This window comes from Chinchilla lanigera, unplaced genomic scaffold (assembly GCF_000276665.1).
Source record: "Chinchilla lanigera isolate Chin_1 unplaced genomic scaffold, ChiLan1.0 scaffold00009, whole genome shotgun sequence".
Classification (NCBI taxonomy): domain Eukaryota; kingdom Metazoa; phylum Chordata; class Mammalia; order Rodentia; family Chinchillidae; genus Chinchilla; species Chinchilla lanigera.
Genome location: NW_004955410.1, coordinates 32,064,120 through 32,084,209, shown reverse-complemented (window position 1 = coordinate 32,084,209; position 20,090 = coordinate 32,064,120). Strand labels below are relative to the sequence as shown.

The 20,090-nt window shown below is 54.6% G+C and overlaps 1 protein-coding gene across 1 annotated transcript; it reads right to left on the bottom strand.

The window, feature by feature from the left end:
- Nucleotides 1-5,548: 5,548 nt before the first annotated feature.
- Nucleotides 5,549-18,014, bottom strand: Aqp1 (aquaporin 1 (Colton blood group)). The gene is made up of 4 exons (XM_005377508.1): nucleotides 17,542-18,014; nucleotides 8,640-8,804; nucleotides 8,296-8,376; nucleotides 5,549-7,568 (listed from the first exon to the last, which is right to left on the bottom strand). Exons 1-4 carry the CDS (start codon nucleotides 17,923-17,925, stop codon nucleotides 7,389-7,391), a joined length of 810 nt encoding a protein of 269 aa, XP_005377565.1. The 5' UTR covers nucleotides 17,926-18,014; the 3' UTR covers nucleotides 5,549-7,388.
- Nucleotides 18,015-20,090: the final 2,076 nt, after the last annotated feature.

Genomic DNA, 20,090 nt, shown 5'->3' with positions numbered 1-20,090 from the left:
CTCTAGGATTTTCCTCTCAAAGAGCTCCCCAGGGGAAAGCAGGGTAGCTTTATACACAGGGAGAAGGAAGGGAAGGAGCAGGGAGCTGGGGCCCTCAGAATCTTCTGGAAGGGAAGATGCAGCCAGTGAGGCATTCCTGGGCCTGGCGTCTCTGGGCCCCACATTCCTGCAGGCAGATGTGCTGTTCCTCCACTCCTAGGAGGTCACTGGCAGCTGTGGAATTCTTGGAGTTTGTCTCGGATGGAAGGTGCCACTGGCTTATGAGTCCCAAGCCAGGTGCACAGATGACTTCCGGGAACTTCACGAACAGTTGAACAGAGTCATCTCACCTCAGGGCCCAGGAATCCTCCCTTGAGGTGTGGAACAGGGCCACATCCACAGGTCTCCAGAAAGGCAGATGAGAGGGGAGATGGGTAGGGTGAGGCAGGAGACAAAATAAGGCTGGTGTAGAGGGCCAGGAAGTCCTGCATGCCCACCACTCTGCTGTAGAGGTCCAACCCCGGTGAGTGAACCGCAGGACGCTGGAAAGGGAGACGAACACTCACCTTAGGACTCTGAAGTGTACCAGGCAGTTGGCTCATGCCAGGGGGCCTGTTGGAACTGCAAGCCACATCTCCTTTGACTGGCCTCCAAAACCTACCTCTGCTCTGACATGAAACCAGCTCTATTCACACTACACTTTCCTAAACATGGGGGTCACCTCCAGGGCCCAGCTGCATGGGGATATGCACTGAGCACCAGGAATAAACAAAAGCATGTATCACGTTTCTCATTGAAAAAAGTCTCCCTGATAAGGAAATAATGATACGGTGTATAGCTGATCCAAGGAAGGAGTTTACCCATGGCTTTTAGCCGAGAAGGTGGAAGGTGATGTGGGCACTGTCAGCCCAGCTGGACAGTAAGGAGAGGGTGGCTTCCAGCAGAGGACTTGCTCCTCACAGCAGGACACATCAGTGTCATCTCCTGCCTCCTGTGATGCTAGTCCACCCTGTGACAGCATCTGTGCAAGGGACCCTCAGTGTTCACAGCTCCAGCTGGACTAAAGGAAGCTTTCCTTGGAGTTCAAGAAAATGACCAGAAAGTGGTGAGATGCTCAAAACTTCTCCCAGCAGGCAGGTCCCTCACAGGACCTAGGAGACCTGCAGGGCTCCACAGTCAGCTAAGAGTGAGTGTGGGCAGCTGGCAGACAGACTCAACAGCATTCTCCAGGAAGCAGCACACACACAAGCACGTACACATGCAGCCATGCACACACACAAATGCACACATGCACACCATGATTCAAAATACCTTCACACCTTCATGGTGTGGCCTGGCATTACCTCCAGCTAGCAACTTTAAGCTTATATACTTTAAATGAATTTCTTGGTGATGTAGATTTAATTCATTTTGGTTTGCTATCTATTTGAGTTGCATGATGAAAAATACAAACCAAGCTAACACAGCAGCAAAGTTCAAGGAGACATTGCCCACTTTTAGAATGTTCACAGCTACAGCAAACGGGGCTCTGATCTGAGGTCTGTCTTCATCCTATAGGTTTGCTCTTTTTGGACTAGACTCATGCATAGTCTCTCCTCCACCCTCTTCCCTTAGGTCACTGTGGCAGAGGGAAAATAGATGAGAATCTTCTCCAACCTGTGGATCTGTCACCTACTTTGTAGCTTACTGAAAAGTGTGTACCATGTCCCCCCTAACAAACCCAACCAGGTCAGCCTCCTGGAGCCAACATTCCACATGGGTGCAGGCAGTGACAGGCAAACCTAGTACAGCCCATTGTGGTGACATCTTATAGAGAAAGGGCAACTGTGGGCTGAGGACATTTCTCCAGTCTCTGACTATGTGGCAGGCCTTGTCCTTGCCTAGGCTGCCTGAGGTCACGGAGTCCAGATCTAAGTACTGCCCTGGCCCGTCCTGTGACCATCACTTAGAAGTGTCTTAGGACAGATTAGAGAATGAATCAAAACAGGGTGTTCAGGGATAAGTCACCCCCATCCCTGAACACACATGCACACTTTGTCCTTGGTTCTTTCTGTACAGACAGTTCCTTCACGTGTATTGAATGCTATCTTCCACCCATAACTTTTTAATAATATTTTAAGAACAGGTAAAGCTGTAGTTGCCCGATGGCTGAGGATTAGTTGTGCCTCACCCCTTGTCTCATCAGTGTATAGGAAAGAACAGAAAAATAAGAGAAATTCTACATGCAGAGAAGGTGGCTTTATTGGGATGAGTAGAATCCTACAGTCTGTGGGAAGCTCATTGGCCTTTTGCCACAGACCTCTGCTCACAGGTTGGTGAAGCTGGCCCTGTAAGTGAGGGCTTTGCCTGACTTCCCTGCCTATGTGATGTTCTACCTATGTCCCTTCCTCCAAGGTGATGGACAGTGAACCTTGGGTCATTAGGCTCCAAGAACAGCCTCACCCAGCCCCATGCTCAGCAGCAAATTCCACTCATCGTCCTCATTGTATTCTAAACCTAAAGAAAACAAGGCATCATGCCCAGCAGCTCGCCCATAAAACATTAATCACTATCCCCTCCTTGAGAGGCTTCTGACCAGTGAAGGTATGCCCTACAGGAGCGGTGGAAAATCCCAGTGGACCAGCACAGGCCCAGCCATGCCACAGGCAGTGGCCTGGCACAGGTTCCTCCAGTGCTTTTCCAGCCCAGCTCCTCGCTCCAGCTCCAGGGACACTGAGGACCAGCCTGGGAACCCCAAAGGAGAGACAACCAAGTCCTCAAGAGGTACCAGGGTCCTTGGGGTTTAGTGGCAGGGGGCTTCCTGAGCCATGCACACCTTTCCATCTGGGCCCTCACGGAACCCATGCAAGCCTGGAGTCTGGGCCAGAATTATAGCCACAGACCCCCTTAAAGTCCATCACATCTGTGCTTCACCACTTGCCTGATCCTACAGCAAGTACCTTCAGAGAGTCATTCATGTCAGCACAACTCCAGTACCTGGAAAAGGAGTCCCCTTCATGCTGGAAGAGGAAAGAAATATCAAAAGAGAAAATATAGGCTGTAAGGACTCCTAAATGTTCCAAACCCAGGATGGACTGACCCAGTGCTTGAGATCATACATATATATTCCAGGGAAACACAACCTCCAGCTGATAGGAACAGTTGTCACAGGGCTTGGACCGATGCTCCTTGGGAAAGGTTTTGCAAAATCCTCTGATCTGCTCTAGGGTTCCTGGGGGACTTAGAATACAAGGGACAATTGTAGAACCATAGCTTCTTACTATGGTGAGTTTAATGGAAAGACAAATGTTCTAGGCTTCAGTGGCTGCTAGATTACATCCTGCTTCCTCCTCAACCAGGCGCAGAGGGGTGCAGCTTTCCACACTGGCTAAGCCATCCCCCCCGGGTCTACCTCAGGGATCTGGCCAGGCAGGAGTCTGCTAAAGGAAGTGACCTGTGGTTGGTCTTAACAGAGACCTAGCCAAAGGGGCACAACAGGTCAGGGCACCTCACGTGGGCAGCCACCTGAATGCTTAGCAGACTAGGGACGAAGGTTGAGTCCTAGAAGCTTTCAGGAAATTTGCTCTCTCAATTAAATTTGGATGAACAAAACAGACAAGGACTCCAGTTAGAGCCCCCAAACCTCTCCTCTATGCTGTGCTGGGCAAGACAGCACAGGGGCAGCGGGAAGTTGAGAAGACCCAGGGAGATGGGTGCCTGGAGCCCTGAGCCCATGGGCTGGAGGACAAGTCTAGGCCAGCCTGCCCCAAAGCTACTGTGTCGAGGCCTAGTGGGTAACCAAGGCCTGTCTCAGTGCATCATTAGCTCTCGTGATGCAGCACTGCCTTTCCCTTTCTCCTGAGCAAGCAAGTTTATCAGCTGTTTTACTCCCAGAGGGAGGGATAGTCAGGGATAGGGATAGTGCCAGGGAGCAGCCTCAGCCTGGTGGTGCTAGTGTATCTCAAGCTGACACCACTTCCAGGCAGCCCTGGAATGAAAGGGGCTTCTCCTGATGCCACAGGCTCCCAGGTTGGCCTTGCTCCCTTTCTCCTCTCCCTCACTGCTCTGTAGGATGGGGCACAGCTGCAGTGCAGGCTGGCTGTGGCACTGCCCCAGAGCTAAGCAAATCCCAGTCCTTCAGTCAAGCAGAATAGGTTCAAATCTCAGTTCCGCCACCTCGGACAAATCTGCTCAACTTCAGGGGTGCTCAGTATCTTCCATAAATGGGGACCTCACTACTTTCCAAGTTGCAAAGACATGAGAGAATGTACACACTGTCACAGGAGGCTTCTCATATGTACTAGGTGCTCCAGTAGCTGCAGTTCCTGGCCTGCTCTCTGGCCCTACCTCTGGGCTAAAAGAATCTAAAAGTCGTAACTTCTGGAAACAATGTCACAAGAAAGGCTCTGTTAAGGGATGGAGGTAGAATGGGTTGAGGATGGCTGGGCCCAGGTAGGCGTAGAGAAGGCTCCACACCTAGGAGAATGGAACAGTGTAAGGAGATAAGCCTGGAAAGGCTCTGAGAAAGGCTGGGTACACCCCACAGATGGGGCCCAAGCACACCAAGCCAGCCTCTACCACTCCTGCAGCCTCATGGTCCCTCTCCCGTACCAGCCCATCCTGAAGCTGAGCAGTTTGCATGGGCTGAGGCTCTCGAAGCCCCAGCGCACACTAGAAAAAGAAACGCTGTTCCCACAACACTGACACAGCCCTCACGGGGTGACCGTGGTTCCCTACCTGCCCCAGCTTTCCCTGAGTCACATCAGCCTGGAGCTCTGCAGAGGGAGCAGGGCATGTGTGCCTCGCAGAAGCAGCATTGGGGTGCCTCCCTACATACCTCTTCCCTGCTCGGTTCACTTCCTGCCAACACCTGTCCTTGTGGCCTGGGGAGATGATTATGGGTTGGTGGTTTTCAAAGCCTCCAGACACCAGGCCTCAGTGGAAGACACAGCCTGTTCCAGGCCTGTTTCCTGTCACCAGGCACTCATTCTTTCAACAGAGTTGTCCCTGTTTAGGGCAAATAGCCCTAAGCATGTGTGTGTGAGGGGATCAAGGGAAAGCCAGGTCCAAGTCTCAGCTGAGGGAGCCCTGAAGAGCCAGCCCATCCCCCACAGGCCCAAGATCCCTGGGGTAGAGCTTGTGGGCCCCAGTACCCAGCCCAGGTGTGGTGAGATCCCAAGGCCGAGTTGAGGGAGGTGGGGGAGAGGCCTGGCAGATCTGTGGCTCCCAGGGACCTGTTCTAAGGGAGGGGACAGGGATGAACATGGTTGTCAGACTTCCACCTTGCTTTCTCCATCTCTTGCATCCTCCAGAACCCACACTGCTTAAAATGATGAGGACCTCTGCCACCCTCAGCTACCCCAAGACCTTCAAGGTCACCCCACCAGGCTCCAGAAGCCTCCCTCCCAGGGGCAGGATCCTGTGTGCATCCAGGGTTCTGTGCTGTGGCGGTATCCCTCCCCAGGGACCACGGATCTTAAGCACAGTGGGGAGGCTATGTCCCCACCTCACACTGAGTCTTAATAGAGAGGCCCAGAGAACACTTGAGGGGATGCAGCACCAGAAGAAGAAAAACCATAGGAACCAAGAGGACATTATAAATCATTTTCCTTTATTGTCTTAACATATAAAATTCCAATTCCAAAGAGACATAAATGCTGAGCAGACAGATGTAGGGTCCTGGGACACAGCAGCCAGAACCAGGCAGGGCTGGGTCTGCCCCTCCCACTCCATCACAACCATTCCCGCTCTTGGCCCCTGGCCATTGCCTGGGCAAAAACTGAGAAACTGAGAACAAAAGGAATCCACCTCACGGTCCAGGGAGGAGCTAGACATGGCCTTGGTTGCCAGAATGGACAAATCATTATCTAGCTGTGGGACCTCAGGCCTCAGTTTCCTTATCTGCTAAAGAGGCTGGAAGATCCTACTGGAGAACGGGAAAGGGAGAGTGCAGATGTGATGTTCTGGTGACCACTTACAGCTCCCATTCTGCCTCGTGCTCCTAAACATCTGCATGATTGATTGTGTCTCTTGGCTTATGTTGGCATCATGGCTATGGCACAGTAGTGGAGCTGCTCTGGCCTGGTGGAAGCCAGAGGACTTTCGGACTTGTAAAGTGGAGTGGAAGATATCAGCCTCAAAGCAGACTCTGCTTTGAACTTTCCCTGGGCTGCAGCAGGAGCTACCTTATCAGGTCAGGGCTGACCTCTCCCCTCCAGGTCAATGAGGAAAGAAGGCTATGGTCTGGGGTCACACAGCAAGCCGGTGCTGCTCACCCAGCTGCCCCAGATGGCTCTAACCATGACCTGAAGAGCAAGGGTGGGAACTGTTCTTCGCTGCTCAGGATCAGCTCCAAGCTTGGAACCCCTTTGAAGGGCATCTGTCACCACAGCCTGATTCGCGTCAGAATCTTTCTGTCATAGGACTTGGGGCCTCAGATAACCCAGGTACTCTTTATTAAACACACCCACGTAACAATGTCCTGAGTTTATGCTGGAATAATGTTGAAGTCTGTGCTGTGATAGATGGAAGGACCAGCTAAACCTCAGTGGGGGAACATGAATGTCCTTCCTTCACCCTTCAAATGACCTTCACTCTACATCAACAGGTTCTGTCTAGAGAAGCTCCCCTACTACCAACAACCTGTGGCAGGGAACATGCGCCTTCAACCACCTGGACCACCTGTCCCTCTCTGCCTGGAGCTCATCTGCAAGAATACATGGTCACACAGATGTGAATGCAGCTTCACACTTAGGAAAGAGCTCAGGACAAGTAGACGGAGCTGTGCTGTCTAGGCCATGCCTTTGGAACCTCTGGTGCTCTCCACACAGCTCTCGCTGTACCACTTACAGATGGAGGTCACTGAAGCCCTGAGACAGGGGCAATTCCAAGTCATGCAGCGAGTCTGGATGGGGGGTACTCTAGGAGCAAGCCAAACTGAGGAGTAAATCTTATCTGCCGTCTGCACCCCTCTACCTGTCCTCTTTTCCGCCAAGTACTTTTGGAGCCAGTGTCTATCAGGGAAGGAGGGCATTTCCCAAAGGCACTAAGGCAGTACAGTGAGTGGGACCTCAGACCCCTCTGGCAGGTGAATTGGCAACCAACTTTGCGGTGAGGGGGAACTTTCTGGCATACCTCCCATCACACTCTAGGGGACAATAGCAGATGAGTCCCTCTCTTTCACTTCTTCAGTGACAAGGGAGGGGTGAATTGGTGAATCTTGGTCCCCAGGAAGCTTTAAGGCCAGGGAACAGAGAAAGAAGGAAAGTGAGAGGAATACCTCCAACGAGGCCTGACCGTGCAGGGTTGGCAGACCTTGGGGAGTGACTTTGGCCAGCTTGGCAGAGTGTCTACAATATGGATTTCATCCCTCCCCTCCCTCCGCCCGTCCCTGCCCCTGCCCCCCACGTGGATGCTTAGACCAGGCCCTTCTATTTGGGCTTCATCTCCACCCTGGAGTTGATGTCGTCTGCATCCAGGTCGTACTCCTCGACCTGGCCGCTGGTCCACACCTTCATGCGGTCCGTGAGGTCACTGCTGCGTGGGGCCAGGATGAAGTCATAGATCAGCACTGCCAGGGCTGCCCCGATGAACGGCCCCACCCAGAAGATCTAGGAGCAGAGCAGATCTGATCAGAGGGCACCTGGCTGGGGCTGAGATGTGCACCCTAAGGCTCCTCCCTGGGAGGTTCTTCTGAGTTACCCTCACCCACCACCCTATTGGAAACTCTCCCCTATCTGTGTGGACAGAGGCAGGCAGGGCTGAGCACCAGCCTCTTGACTCAGTGCCTCCCAGGATGGACCTAGGGTGTGTGTGGAGGGGCATCTCCTCACCTCTGTGTGGGTCAGCGCAGGCAGGCATGCCAGTTCTAGCCCCTCCTCAGGATGCCTGCTGCCCACCAACCTACCACTGCCTTGGCCCTGGCAGGGGCCAAGAGATAGTCCAATCTAGTACAGGGTTGGCCTGGGACAGACACATCAATGATAGTTACAGCCACAGCCCTCAGAAAATAGCTACCATATGCCGTCACAGCTCGAGGGACCGAGGAACCAACAGGGTCGGGGAGCAGCCTGCCCACGGCCACCCCGAATCTGAAGGTGGCGGGGGCAGGACTTGAGCTGCGCTGCTCGGGTGGCTCAGGGATCGGCCAGTGGGCAGGTCTGAACTAGGAGGGCAGAGGTTGGGTCTAACTCCGCTACAATGTAGCCCCTCTACCCCTTCATCTCAGGCCCCTGTTTCCTGATTTCTGCTGCCCAGGCAGCCCCCCCGAGGCGCTGTGGGGGAAGGTGCGCCGCGAGGTGGTGCTGAACTTGCCCTGTGATCAAAGCCCTGGCTTACCCAGTGGTGGGAGAAGTCATGGGTGAGCACTGCAGAGCCAAAGGACCGAGCAGGGTTGATACCACAGCCAGTGTAGTCGATCTGGGGGTGGGAAGGAGTGCAGAGAAGGTGACAGGAGAGAGACAGGTGAGAAAACAGAGAGGAAAACCGGGAAGGGACAAGCAGGGAGGGGATCAGACCCAGGAGAGAGGAGCACTGAGCCAGGAAGGTGGCCAGAGGTTCCTGCGTCCCCTCTCCTGGGCAGCAACACCCCTGCCTCAGAGCTGGCCCCCACTGCCCCACAGGACTGCCCACCTGACCCGGCGCTCCCCAGCCCACCCCACGTGAGAAGGCCCTCCACTCACCGCCAGCAGGTGTCCCAGGGCCACAGAGAGGCCGATGGCCAGAGGAGCTGAGCCAGTGAGGTCGCGCCGCCTCCGGTCAGTGGTGGCCAGCACACACAGCACCAGCTGCAGGGTGCCAATGATCTCGATGCCCAGGCCCTGGCCTGAGTTCACACCATTGGCCAGCTGTAGGGAAGAGGAGCAAGGAGGCCTGGTGAGCAGCGAGGGTGGAGGCTATGTCCAGGAGCCCCAGGCCCCTGCACCAAAGGTCAGACCGTCAGTGTTTCACTGTGCCCAGAGGGAGCCAGGCTCTGCCTGGGCACATGCAGCAGGCACCGCTCATCAGTTCCCTCCCACTCAGGTTGAGCATAGCCCTTAGTACCTGCCCGCTCTGCCCTGATGCCTGAGGTGAGGTGGGGGCCTCTGAATAGGTCTCATCCAGGCCCAGGTACTCTGGGGTTCCCAAGGCCATGGGTGAGGGACAAGGCCCAGGTATGGGAGGAGATGGTCAGAGATATTTACAGGAGGCTATAAAGAAGCAACCGGGTCAGAGGGCCCAGCTGGGGACATTGCTTCATGTCCCAAAGTCCAGAACTTTCCACCCCAGCCCATGCCTGCTGCATTTAAATATCCCAAAGTTGGCAGGCACCTTCTCGCACCAGCTCTCCCAGCCCATGGTCTCTCCCAGTCTCCACCCCGTCTCTTCTTCCCCAGGCCAGTCTCTCTCTTCTCCTGATCTAGTCTGTCTCCTGTTTCCTTTGGCCGTGGTCTCCTCTGCGCCAGCTCTGGCCCTCCCCTTCCTCTCTTCGGCCACCAGGTCCCGCCACTACTGTCTGGCTGCCGCTGCACCTAGGCCACTTTTAGAAACGTGACTCACGGAAAAAGAAGGGAATGAGAGCTGCTGTGAGGTCACCAGAGCCCTCTCTCCCCAGCAGCTGCACCAGGAGGACTTTTCCCCTGGAGACCCTACAAGCTGCTCCATCGGATGAGTGCAGAGCACCCACACGGGGCAACTGGGCCAAGTCACAAAGGTTCACTTGCAAAGATGCCCGGATGTGCTAGCTGGGCTGCCTTCTCCCAGGCAGGGCAATGTCCCAACAAGCAAAACCTTCAAGCCTCCCTTTCCAGCTCCCATCCTGAGGGTGCTGGGGTGTCTCAAAGGTCATAGGACATTCTATAAAATCCTAGGTGGCAGGCACACCTCCATTCCTGCAGAGGTTTTCCGAGCCCTGCCTAAGACCATCTTATAAGAACAATTCTCTTCCAGCTTTTGTTTGCCTCGCTGGTTTACAAGGAATGACTCACATCCCCTCCCCTGCCTTGCAGTTCCAGCTCTGGCCCTTTCCTGGCGGACCCCAGTGCTGAGTCTCCTCTGGCCTCCAGTCAGCCCTCTGGACAATGCCTAGTTCTCTTCCTGCCTCGAGATCAGGCAGTGTCTGACTCTCCTTGCTGGCACCATGAGCACAGCTTAACTCTCTTTAGTCCTCAGTATCTCCATCTGTAAAATGGGTCTAATGCTCCTTGGTCACTCTCTAGATCCAGAAGAAGGTCTTGAGAGGGTCCTGAGACCTGCTGAGAGGGGTATTTGGAAAGGGTTGAAGAGGAAGGAAGGACTGTGGTCCTTATTCTGGTTTTCTCATTATCTCCATAGGATATGAGGACAGCAGTGAGGAAGGGCCCAGCCTATGCAGGGATGCAGATGGAAGTGAGGATCCCCAGAGTGGCTAGCAAGGACACACCAGGAGCAAGGACAGTGGTTGGAGGGGAGGCCAGGAAGGCTGGGAGCCCCAGTGAAGCTCAGCTCTTCTCTTGCTCATTGCTCTGCTCTCTAGGGTCAGGATAATTGCTAGCTGGCAGGAATCCTGAAACCATCCCTTCCTTACAAATTCCTGGAGCCACGGCTGTAAGCGGCTCCTGCGCACCCACCCCCCAATTTCCCACCTTGGCCTTCTCCCAGATGCAGCTCATCTTCTCCAGTTCTCAACCAGGACTGAGAGTCCCAGCCCTTGTTCAAAGGCACCACTTCCCATACAAAGGGAGCAGAGCAGGTCATGGTGCCAGGCCCCATGCCCTGAGTCCTTGGGAAGGGGGAGAGGAACCACCTCCTGGGAACTCCAGGAGGTACCCCCTTCCTGACAACCAGGAACTTTGGGCCTGGCAGCCTGCCTCGTCTAACACCCGCTTCCACACCACCAGCGTGATAAGCACCCCCTGGTTTAATCAACTTCCACTGTTGGTCCTTCTTCAACCACTTAATCCACTTACATGTGGGAAAACATAATTAAGAATTAGAAGGTACAGTTAAAGGTCCATAAAAATCTGATGTCCGGGAAAGAACAGATAAAAAAAAATCAACACTTCTTTGACTGTATACAACCTATTAAATTTGAAACAATTGCTCAAACAGGGCCAATCTCAGACATGGTTAGTTGCTAGAGGAAAATTATGCTTATACATTCCCACATAGTTTTGCCTGGCCCGGGGCTAATGTTTTATTGGTTAAATTAAAAATAGTAAAATCAATGTTGTGAATGCAAGTGTGAACCAGAGAATAATCCACACAATTCTTCTGCAGCACCAGAAAGTTATAAATTCTCCATCTGAACAGGAAACTCAGCTAAGCTCACTGCTCAAGGTCCTAGTCAGACCTACCAGCTCCAAGACTCCCAGGGTCCTCACTGTGATGAACTTCTGCTCCGTGCTGCCACGCCCTCCCTGAGGCACCCTCTCCTCATCTCCTGGAGGGGATGATCCCACCTGCCTGCCAGGTGGGCACCTTGCCTGCTTGCATCCTGGAAGCCACACAGCTCCCTGTCCTAGCCTTGGGGGAAAAGCCCACTGTGAGCGAACAGATGACCAGAGAAGGCTATCATGTTCTAGAGCTCCCACCCTCTCTCAAGGCAGCCTGGCTCCAGGCGAGTACTCTGGGTACAGCAGTCTAGCTCACAGACAATAGGGTCACTTGCCAGTCTCTGAGATCTACAGGTTCCTCTGTGCCAAAACTCAGTGAGAGGCCAGAGGGAAGGCTGAGGCCCAGGGAGGAGGCAGCAAAGCCTGGATTCCTGCCCCAGGGTATGTGTCACCTCACACTCACGGGCCAATGTGCTGGCTACCAAGGGCCCTGGCTGTTCCCAGTTTGGACTGAGGAGTTGGCAAAAGGTGGCTGCCAGCTTGTCCCAGGCTCCAGCACTGACCTCTCCAGCCAATGGGATCTAAACCCTGCCTGCCCCTTGAAAGCAGGCCAACCTTCTCAGGTCCAGGGCCCCCAACTTTGTCTGAGCATACTGGCACACCACCCTTGGGAGCAGCAGGCTCCAAAGCCTGGCATGACTGAGGCTCTGAGCATCTGTTCCCAAGGACCAGGGGACAAGAAACATCAAGGTCCTCCCTGCCCACCCCAGTGCCTCCAGGACTCAGTACTGGGAAGCAGGGGAAACCTTGCAGGCCCCATGTCACCTCTCTGTGAGTGTTCACATGTGTACATGCTGGCATCCGTAGTTTTGTGTGCCCCTGTGTAGCTTTATGTATCTGTCTGTTATCTATGAGTGACAATACATGTGCATCCAGGGATGGGCCCTGCGGTGGCTAGCTCCTTTGTTTGACTTCCAGAGATTTATTACACAATAATTCAGTGAAAAATTCTATCAAAGAACTATAACAAGGCTCAATTTGAGTGCATCAAACAACATAGCCAAAAACAAATGAAATAAAAGTTGATAGAATTACAAGGAGATTGGATCAGTTTACACCCAGATTGAAAGATTTTAACAATTCTCCCTTAGAAACTGATAGAATGGGGGGATAAAGAAAGAAACTGAGACAATGAAGCAGTCGACAAAAAATGCTAACAACACGAATTGGAGAAATTGAAACATAGAGATAACAAGCTTGATTTCAGTAAAACAGGACAAACACTGCACCTCAAAATTAAAGAATAGTAAAGAACAGACACTCTTATTAAGCCCGCATGGGCCATTTAGACAAATTGATGAGGTGCTGGCCAGGTACACTGAACCCTCCCTGTGCTCTGAATGGCTGGGGTGCTGAACAGGATGGGTGAGCTGTATGTTCGCACTGGCATATTTGGTGACATTTCTGAGTGTGTCACTGGTGTTACACACCCACATGGGTGCCACTCTTGGCTAGGGAGGGGAGGGGAACGGGGAAGGAAAGAAGTCCCCTTGAGTGAGAAAGCACCAGGTCTCAAAGGGTCCTTTATTTGCTCCCAGAAGCCATTTTATGTTCCTGACAAGGAACAATACACAAAGCAATGGCTTCCCCTTCCCCTCCCTCCTTCTTTTCCTTACTTTGGGGCAGGGAAAAAAAGTCTTCACTGAGGAGCCTCCACCCCAGGATTCTAGCGCTGAGGGGGCCCTTGAGAATGTCCCACATATGTGCCACCACTGTACCACATACACACACATGTCTGAATGTGCACACGGACATGAGTGTGTGCTCTTTGGGGCAGCAAACCATGGCGTAGGAGGCAGGAGGTTGAGGGCATGGTCCTGCCTCACTGTTACTCTGTGCACTCTGACAAGTCCCCTTGCCATTGTGAGCCTCTGTTTCCCCACCAGTAAAACAGAGGCTGTGGCCCAGATTCCAGCCCCAGACAGTCTCCAGCATTCCTCCTTGCCTGACATCAGCCAGACAGCACCAGGCCAAGATCTAGAAGCAGAAGCGCAGAATCCCCCCAGTCCATCTGTTCTGCCACTCTCATCCCAGCAGAAGCTGATGTCACCTCACCGTACCCCTCCTCATCTAAGTACCCCTGAAAGGCTTCCCGGCCGGGTAGATTCACTTTTCACACCCGTAGGGACAGGGAGCTCATCAACTTAGAGGCCACTGCTTCCCAATTAAAAGGTAATAATTCTTTGTATCAAATAGGACCTACGCCTGACAGGACCTTGACTGCATTTCAGACCCTGAGGGGAACTGCTAATGGTGAGGCCTTTTTCTAGCCTTTCTTGCCCACTTTTGGTTATGGGCTTCAGCCTCAGGCTGTGTTGTTCTGAGTGATCTGGAGATCTTCGGATGAGTGAAAGCAGCCCCTCACTTAACCCTCTGTAGGAAAAGAGCACATCTGGTCCCCAGAGAGAGGCCCTGACTGAGGAAACCCCGGCCACACCCAGACCTTCAGGGACAACACTTCGCTGCGCATATCTGCAGGTGTATGGTTCTAAGCCCTGCCATACAGGAGACCCCAGATCCACTTGGTGTTTCCAAAGATCGGGCACCAGGGCCACAGGAAGCTTCTGCCAGCTAGAAATGAAGGCTCCTTTGCCACCAGGAAAAGTTTACTGGCCAACTGCAGGGATGTGTGACCTGTCTGAGAAAGGGCTGTTGGGCTAGCAATACCTGCTGGGTGGGGCCTGGCTGGGAGCAGGAAGCCAGAGAGAGACGGGGCTAGGGGCCACCCAGAGGGTTATGTCCCTGCAGATGTAGGGTCCAGGGAGGAGGACAAGCATCAGGGTGGGCAATACTGACCCTGGTTGTGCTGTCCAGAGGGCTCCACTGGGAGATGCGGCTTAGAACTTTCCATGGTGAGGGAAGTCTCCACCACAAAGCTTTTGCCATCCCCCCTCATCTGTTCTGGTTGGAAACAGTAATTATATGTCCCCACTATGGCACCACCCACCCAGCCCTCCCGCCGTCTCCCCAGGCAGGTTAGCCTGAGCAGGGTCATCGGAAACTCTGGCTTCCCTTTCCCTAGTCCACCCCTAAGCCCTGGAGGAGGTGTCAGGGGCCTCCTTCCTGGGACAACTGGTAACATAGAGATTCTTCTGTCCCTCTAGCTGGGAAAACTGAGGCCCAGAAAACTGGGGCATGGGGAACATTTGGGACCAAGGCCAGGTTGCTGGTGCAGCATGTGGAAGCATTTTCCAAGCACTTAGGCCCTTGAATGAGTGAAGACAGCCCCTCACTTAACTCCTTGGACACAGTAATTATGTGCTGTGGCTATGGCACCACTCTCAGGGCTGAGAGGGACCCTACTGCTGGTTGGTTTACCCTCTCTGCACCTCCAGATGGTTCTGGGAATGCAGTGCCCTCCACATGCAAACACTGGCCTGACCAGAGCCCCCAACCTCACCCTACGACCCTCCATCTGACCAGATCCAATGACCCCCAGCCACAGCTCCTCCTGCCTTCTTGCCTGAGCACACACAAGTGCTCTCCCCAGAAGTCCCTTCCCTCTCCAGGGGTCTCCACATTTGAGCTCATGCAGCATCTCCTCCCTGAATCCTACCTGGCTCTCCTACCCTTCCAGTTCAGAAGTTCTCAGGTCAGCCCAGACGCCTCTTATCACACCTGCCTCCTGCCTCATATCACAGCCAGCTGTACACAGGGCTTATCTTGTCCCAGGACTGTGCTCATCCCAGGGCAAGGAGCCCAGCTGACCCAGCCCTGCACTGAGCACCCAGCAACCTCATTTGGGTCTGCAGGAAGCTGACCAGGGAGGGGAAGAAGGAAAACAGCCAGAGAATGCTGAGACTCCCAGGGCCCCAGCATCTTCCACTTCCTGAGGCAGCCACACCCTTCTGTATCCTGCTCACAGATGAGAACCTGGGCCACATCAGTCCAGTTAGTTCTGTGGAGCCATATAGGATGTCAGTAGCTGAGACAGGCCCGGTTGGCCACCCAAGCCTCAGCCTCTCACTCTTGGCCAAAATCAGGGTTTGGCTCTTAGAACTAGCTGGGACCCTGTGGGGTAGACAAAGGCCTGTGGTCTCTGTAGGGCGTCTCCTGGGTCCTGACTCAGTGAGGAGAAAGTTGTCCCTACCATGTCCCCAGGGGACATCCCCTGACTCATCCAACCACTTCCTGCCACTTTTTCCCCTATTTTCTTTGGAAATCTCCATGCCAACGATTTGCCCCACCCAGATTTCGGCAAGGGTGGGGCCGCAGAACTGAGGGGCTGTGGGAGCCTCCCCCAGAACACGGAGGAAACACTGTGTCACCTGCAGCGTGGACTGTGCTCTGTCCCTCTGGAGTCATTGAGGCCACTCCCAGGCGCCTCCAAGTCCCAAGGCCACTGTCTGAGGGAAGCCCTTTGGCAGGGGTAGGGAGAACATCTCTGCTTTTAAACCCATACCTGAGCCCCAAACATCAATTATCTAGATGGGGCAGGCCAGAGCCCCCACCAGCCTCTGGAAAATGAAAGCTAAGAAGAGGATGGAGAACCGAAGCAGGGTGTGTCCAGATCCAGATAGTACAGAAGGGCTCTGCCCTCCCACCTCCATCCTGGATGCCCACACCAGAGAGTGCAAAGCCTTTGCCAGCAGGTGCATAGGTCCTGCTTGTTCCTTGAGTTGGGAGGGAAAAGAAGAGGCCCGAAGGCCTGGAAGTCTTGACCCTTCCCCCACAGGGAGCTTTCCCCACCTCCATCCTACCCAACCAATCCCCAGTGTGAACTTGGCCCTACCCACAGGAATTCCCTGAGGTCAACTGGCTCTGTTCTTGCTGAAGAGACTGAGGCCCGGGGGACATGGCCCGCTCAAGCTGTCTTTTTGTCTATCACAGCAGCATGTTTCCCAGCTAAAGTCTAAACTCCAGCTACAGAGCTAATCTTCAATCTTGGGTTGAGCAGAGGTTGGCTCAAAAGAGGGCTGGGAAGGTGTCACTGTGACAGAAGAAGTGCTAATCCCCTGTGGCAGGGCCACGACAGCTGCCCTCTGCACCTGACTTTTATCTAGGCTCCTGGCTTCCATCAGCAGGACTGAACTTTGGCTGGAAGACGAGAGCTGTAATCAGCCATTGCCATCTCTGAGAAGCCCTCCCAGATCCTTCAACATCCCCACACCCACCAGCCCTGCAAAGCCCGCTGGGCACGTTTCTCTGATCTGTTCCTCCCCTCTGCTCTTGGTCGGTCTTCTTCCTGGAAAGGGTGCCTCCAGCCTGCTTGCCTGGGAGACACTCTCACTCCCATACTTGGCCACTCAAGCCATTTGCCCCCTGGTGCATCCCAAGGGCATTCAGTGTTTGCACTTGGCTGGGGAGCTGGAAAAGCCTGGGTCAGTAACAGCAGGCAGCCGCCACAAATGGCCACTTAGCTATGCTAAGCACCCGAGGAGCAATTATTTTCAGCAGCTACCACCCAGTCACCAACATCTGCTTCCTATTCAAGTCAGGAGCAGTGGGCACATGCAGTTACACACTCATCCACACACACCCTCACACAGGAGCACAAAGGTGCACATAGCACACCAGCATGCACACACACCCACACCTGCACACACACAAGCACACATGCCACCCCCCTCTCTGCCCAGGAACCATGGGCCCATCCCTTGCCTCTTACCACTCTCTGTCACCCAGAAAAAGTGTCTTCACTCCCCTGCTCTCATCTGATGCCCAGTGGCAGAGGAATTGAGGTGCTCTTTCACCAACTCCCTGAGGGAGTTGATTTGGGGACATGTGTGAATATGGGGGGCTGCCTGGAAGCCTCGGAACCTCCCCAAGGAGGTCCTGCTTACATTCCTGCAGATCCTGCTATGCAGGTGCCCACATCTGCTGCTTTGTGGCTGGGGACAGCAGGTAGAGTTTGCCCAGGGTGCAGGACTGCAAAGGAAGGAGGGGGCTGCCCATGCAGGGCTGAGCAGGGCCAGGAAACTATGGTCTGACCATGAGGAACTGCTGGCCTGGAGTTAGTGCCTCCAGAGCTTATTCCCCACAACAGATGCTCTGCAGGGGACATTGGCACGATCGCTTTTCTCCAGCTCTCATTCCCACAGAGCCTGGCAGAAACCAGGCGAGAGCTGCAGCATAACTGAGCTCCAGGTACAATTCTACATGACCTCCAACAACCTCTTGTCCCCTCTCTTCCTCAGAGTCTCCATCTACACAATGGGCAGAGGGTGGAACTAGTGCCCTCTCTGCACCATTCTAGAGAGCCCCCCACCAAAGCCTAGACTACCCTACTCACGTCATTGCGGCCAAGCGAGTTTTCAGGCAGGTTGGAGGTGATGCCCGAGAGGATGGCGGTGGCGACGATGGCCCCCACGCACTGGGCGATGATGTACATGACCGCCCGGAGGATGCTGATCTGACAGCTGAGCAGCAGCCCCAGCGTGACAGCCGGGTTGAGATGGGCACCGCTGATGTGGCCCACGCTCTGGGCCAGAGTGGCAATGCTCAGCCCGAAGGCCAGTGACACCTTCACGTTGTCCTGCACCGCCGTGTGGTTTCCGTTCAGTGGGTATCTGAAGCCCAGGGCAGAGCCAATACTGATGAAGACGAAGAGGGTCATGGCCAGGAACTCGGCCACCACGGCCCTCCAGAAGATCTTCTTCTTGAACTCGCTAGCCATGCTAGTAGGGGGCTTGGCTTGAGACTGCTCGCTGCCTGGTGCTCAAGTCCCTCCGAGGGCTGAGCCACAGCCTGGGCTGGGCCTATTTATAGGGCTGGGGGGGCGGGGGGAGCACAAAGGGAGGAAGGCCTCTCTTTGCTCCTGGCCCGCCCCACACCACACAGGCCTCCTCTCTGCGATGGATGCAGACTCGGCGCTGCTGTCCGCCTGCCAACTTTTTTTCCTTCCTCCTCTCCCCCTCCCTCTTACCTCCCTCCCTCTCTCCCTCCGCCCTCAGCCCTGCCCAGCCCAGGAGGCAGGCAGGAGGCAGCCGTTGCTCTAATAGGCTTTGGGAAATTCCTCCAAGCTGGCCCCACTCAGGGGGCCAAAGAAATCCAGGTGTCCTGCCCAGTGTGAAAAGCTCAGGGGGTGCCCAGGGGCAGAGCCCGCTCTCCAGAGGGAGAAGGGTGGACGTTTGTGATTGTGAACACCACAGTCCTGCCTGCCTGAAATCTTCATTCCAGCATGGTGTGACATTATTAGTCCTCAAGTTGGTGGCTCCAGGGATCTGGGAGGGGGGCTGTCTGGGCCTGCCATACCCAGCCAGGACCCAGCCCCTACTTGTCACTTTCAGGCGGCCACTCCCACCCCCACCACCGTTCAGGCATAGGCTCATAGGGGCAAAAAGGCCTCGGAAGATGCAGAGAGCTTTGTCTGGGGCTGCCCTACATGCTGTGGTCAAGGGCAGATCTGAGACAGGCCGGAGTGTTGGGAAGCTCCTAAGCCCCAGAACTTAGGAACAGCTTGAACCAGTGATTTGGGGGCACCTTGGGGGAGATGGGGACCGTTCAGAACTTTCCTCTCACAGGCAGTTGAGTTGGAAGGTCACTGACAGACAGAAGGAATGGCAGCCCAAACCAGTAAGGACGGACAGGGAGACGAGGTCTCTCCAGGGCGGATCCTGAGCCCTGACTTAATCAGGACAAAGGTGTAACAGGCCTGTGAACTTCTGGGACAGGGAAGATCATGGAAAGCAGCTGCAGGGAACAGAACTGGAGCTAAGTGGAAAGGAGAAGGAGGAAGAGATTCCTCATGCAGAGGCTGAGACAGAGGCAGGGAGAAGATCCTCGAAGTGAGGGGAGAGAGGGGAAAGGTAGAGTGCAGACAGGCTGTCCAGCAGCGGCAGGAAAGAAGCAGTGCTGCAGACCCCTGTAGTCCAGCCTGTGCGCTGTGCACACCCAGTTAACAAACGGAACACAAGTCTGGACTCCGGGACCAGGGTGCCGTCAGGAAGCCCGGCCCAGCCCACTTGCCTGTCTCATGTGAATGTGTTGAGAAGTGAGCCAGGCCCAGCAGCGGGGGTCCTTCTCTGCCTCCAGGAAAGGCCATCTCCTCCCCTCTCCCTCCTGCCCACCACAGTAATAATCCAAGCACGATGATCCCGTTTGTCTATGGGAAAGTGGGGCTCAGAGAAGGGAGTGCCTTCCCTGAGTCATAGGTGTGCTAGGGGAGGACAGAGACAAACACGTGAGCTGTGTCCCTCCTCCTGTCCAGGGTCCAAGCTGCGGAGAATAACTCCACCTCCACGGACTACCCTCTGCCCAGCTGCTGCCCTGCACGGCCAGGGAGCACAGAGAGCCAAACAGTGGGCATTTGCTGGGAGTGGGCAGCCGGCTGGGGAGCTGTGCTCACCCACGGGCACCTATTACCTGTAAGAGCCCCAGAGAGTGACCCGAGGCTGTTGGCACAGAGGCTGGCAGTCCCTGTCTGCTCAGACTGTCTGGGCAGCCAGAGGTAATCGGTGCGTTATTAACCCTCTGAGAGAGGGAGCTGGCCCAGTGGGCCACTTCCAGGAACCTCCTCCACATCCTTTACCCTGGCTCAGCATTTGTGTCCTGGGAGGCTGCCCTGGCCCCGACACAGCCCTGGGGAGGCTTTCTCTGGGATCTCTGACCCATCTCTCTCTGCAGAGCTGCAGTACTGTCACCGGGAGATTTCAGAGGATAGCCCTGTATCCCCTTCAAGGCAGGTTCCTGGGGACAGGGCTGCAGCATCTCTCCAGCCAGGCTCTTCTTCAGGCCACAGGTATCTGTGTTGTGTTCTTCATTGTTCTGAGCAGTGTACACACCTTCCTCTGCCTCAGTGTCCTGGTCTCTGAGAGCTCCACTCAGTGCAGGGCTAAGATC

Bases quoted from the DNA above. Each gene is read 5' to 3' on its own strand.
- Aqp1 (XM_005377508.1), bottom strand. From the start codon at position 17,925: ATGGCTAGCGAGTTCAAGAAGAAGATCTTCTGGAGGGCCGTGGTGGCC. The intron at 8,377-8,639 runs GTGAGTGGAGGG...TCCCACCCCCAG, and splicing joins CCCTGGGACACCTGCTGGCG to ATCGACTACACTGGCTGTGG. The intron at 7,569-8,295 runs GTAAGCCAGGGC...CTCTGCTCCTAG, and splicing joins ATGACTTCTCCCACCACTGG to ATCTTCTGGGTGGGGCCGTT.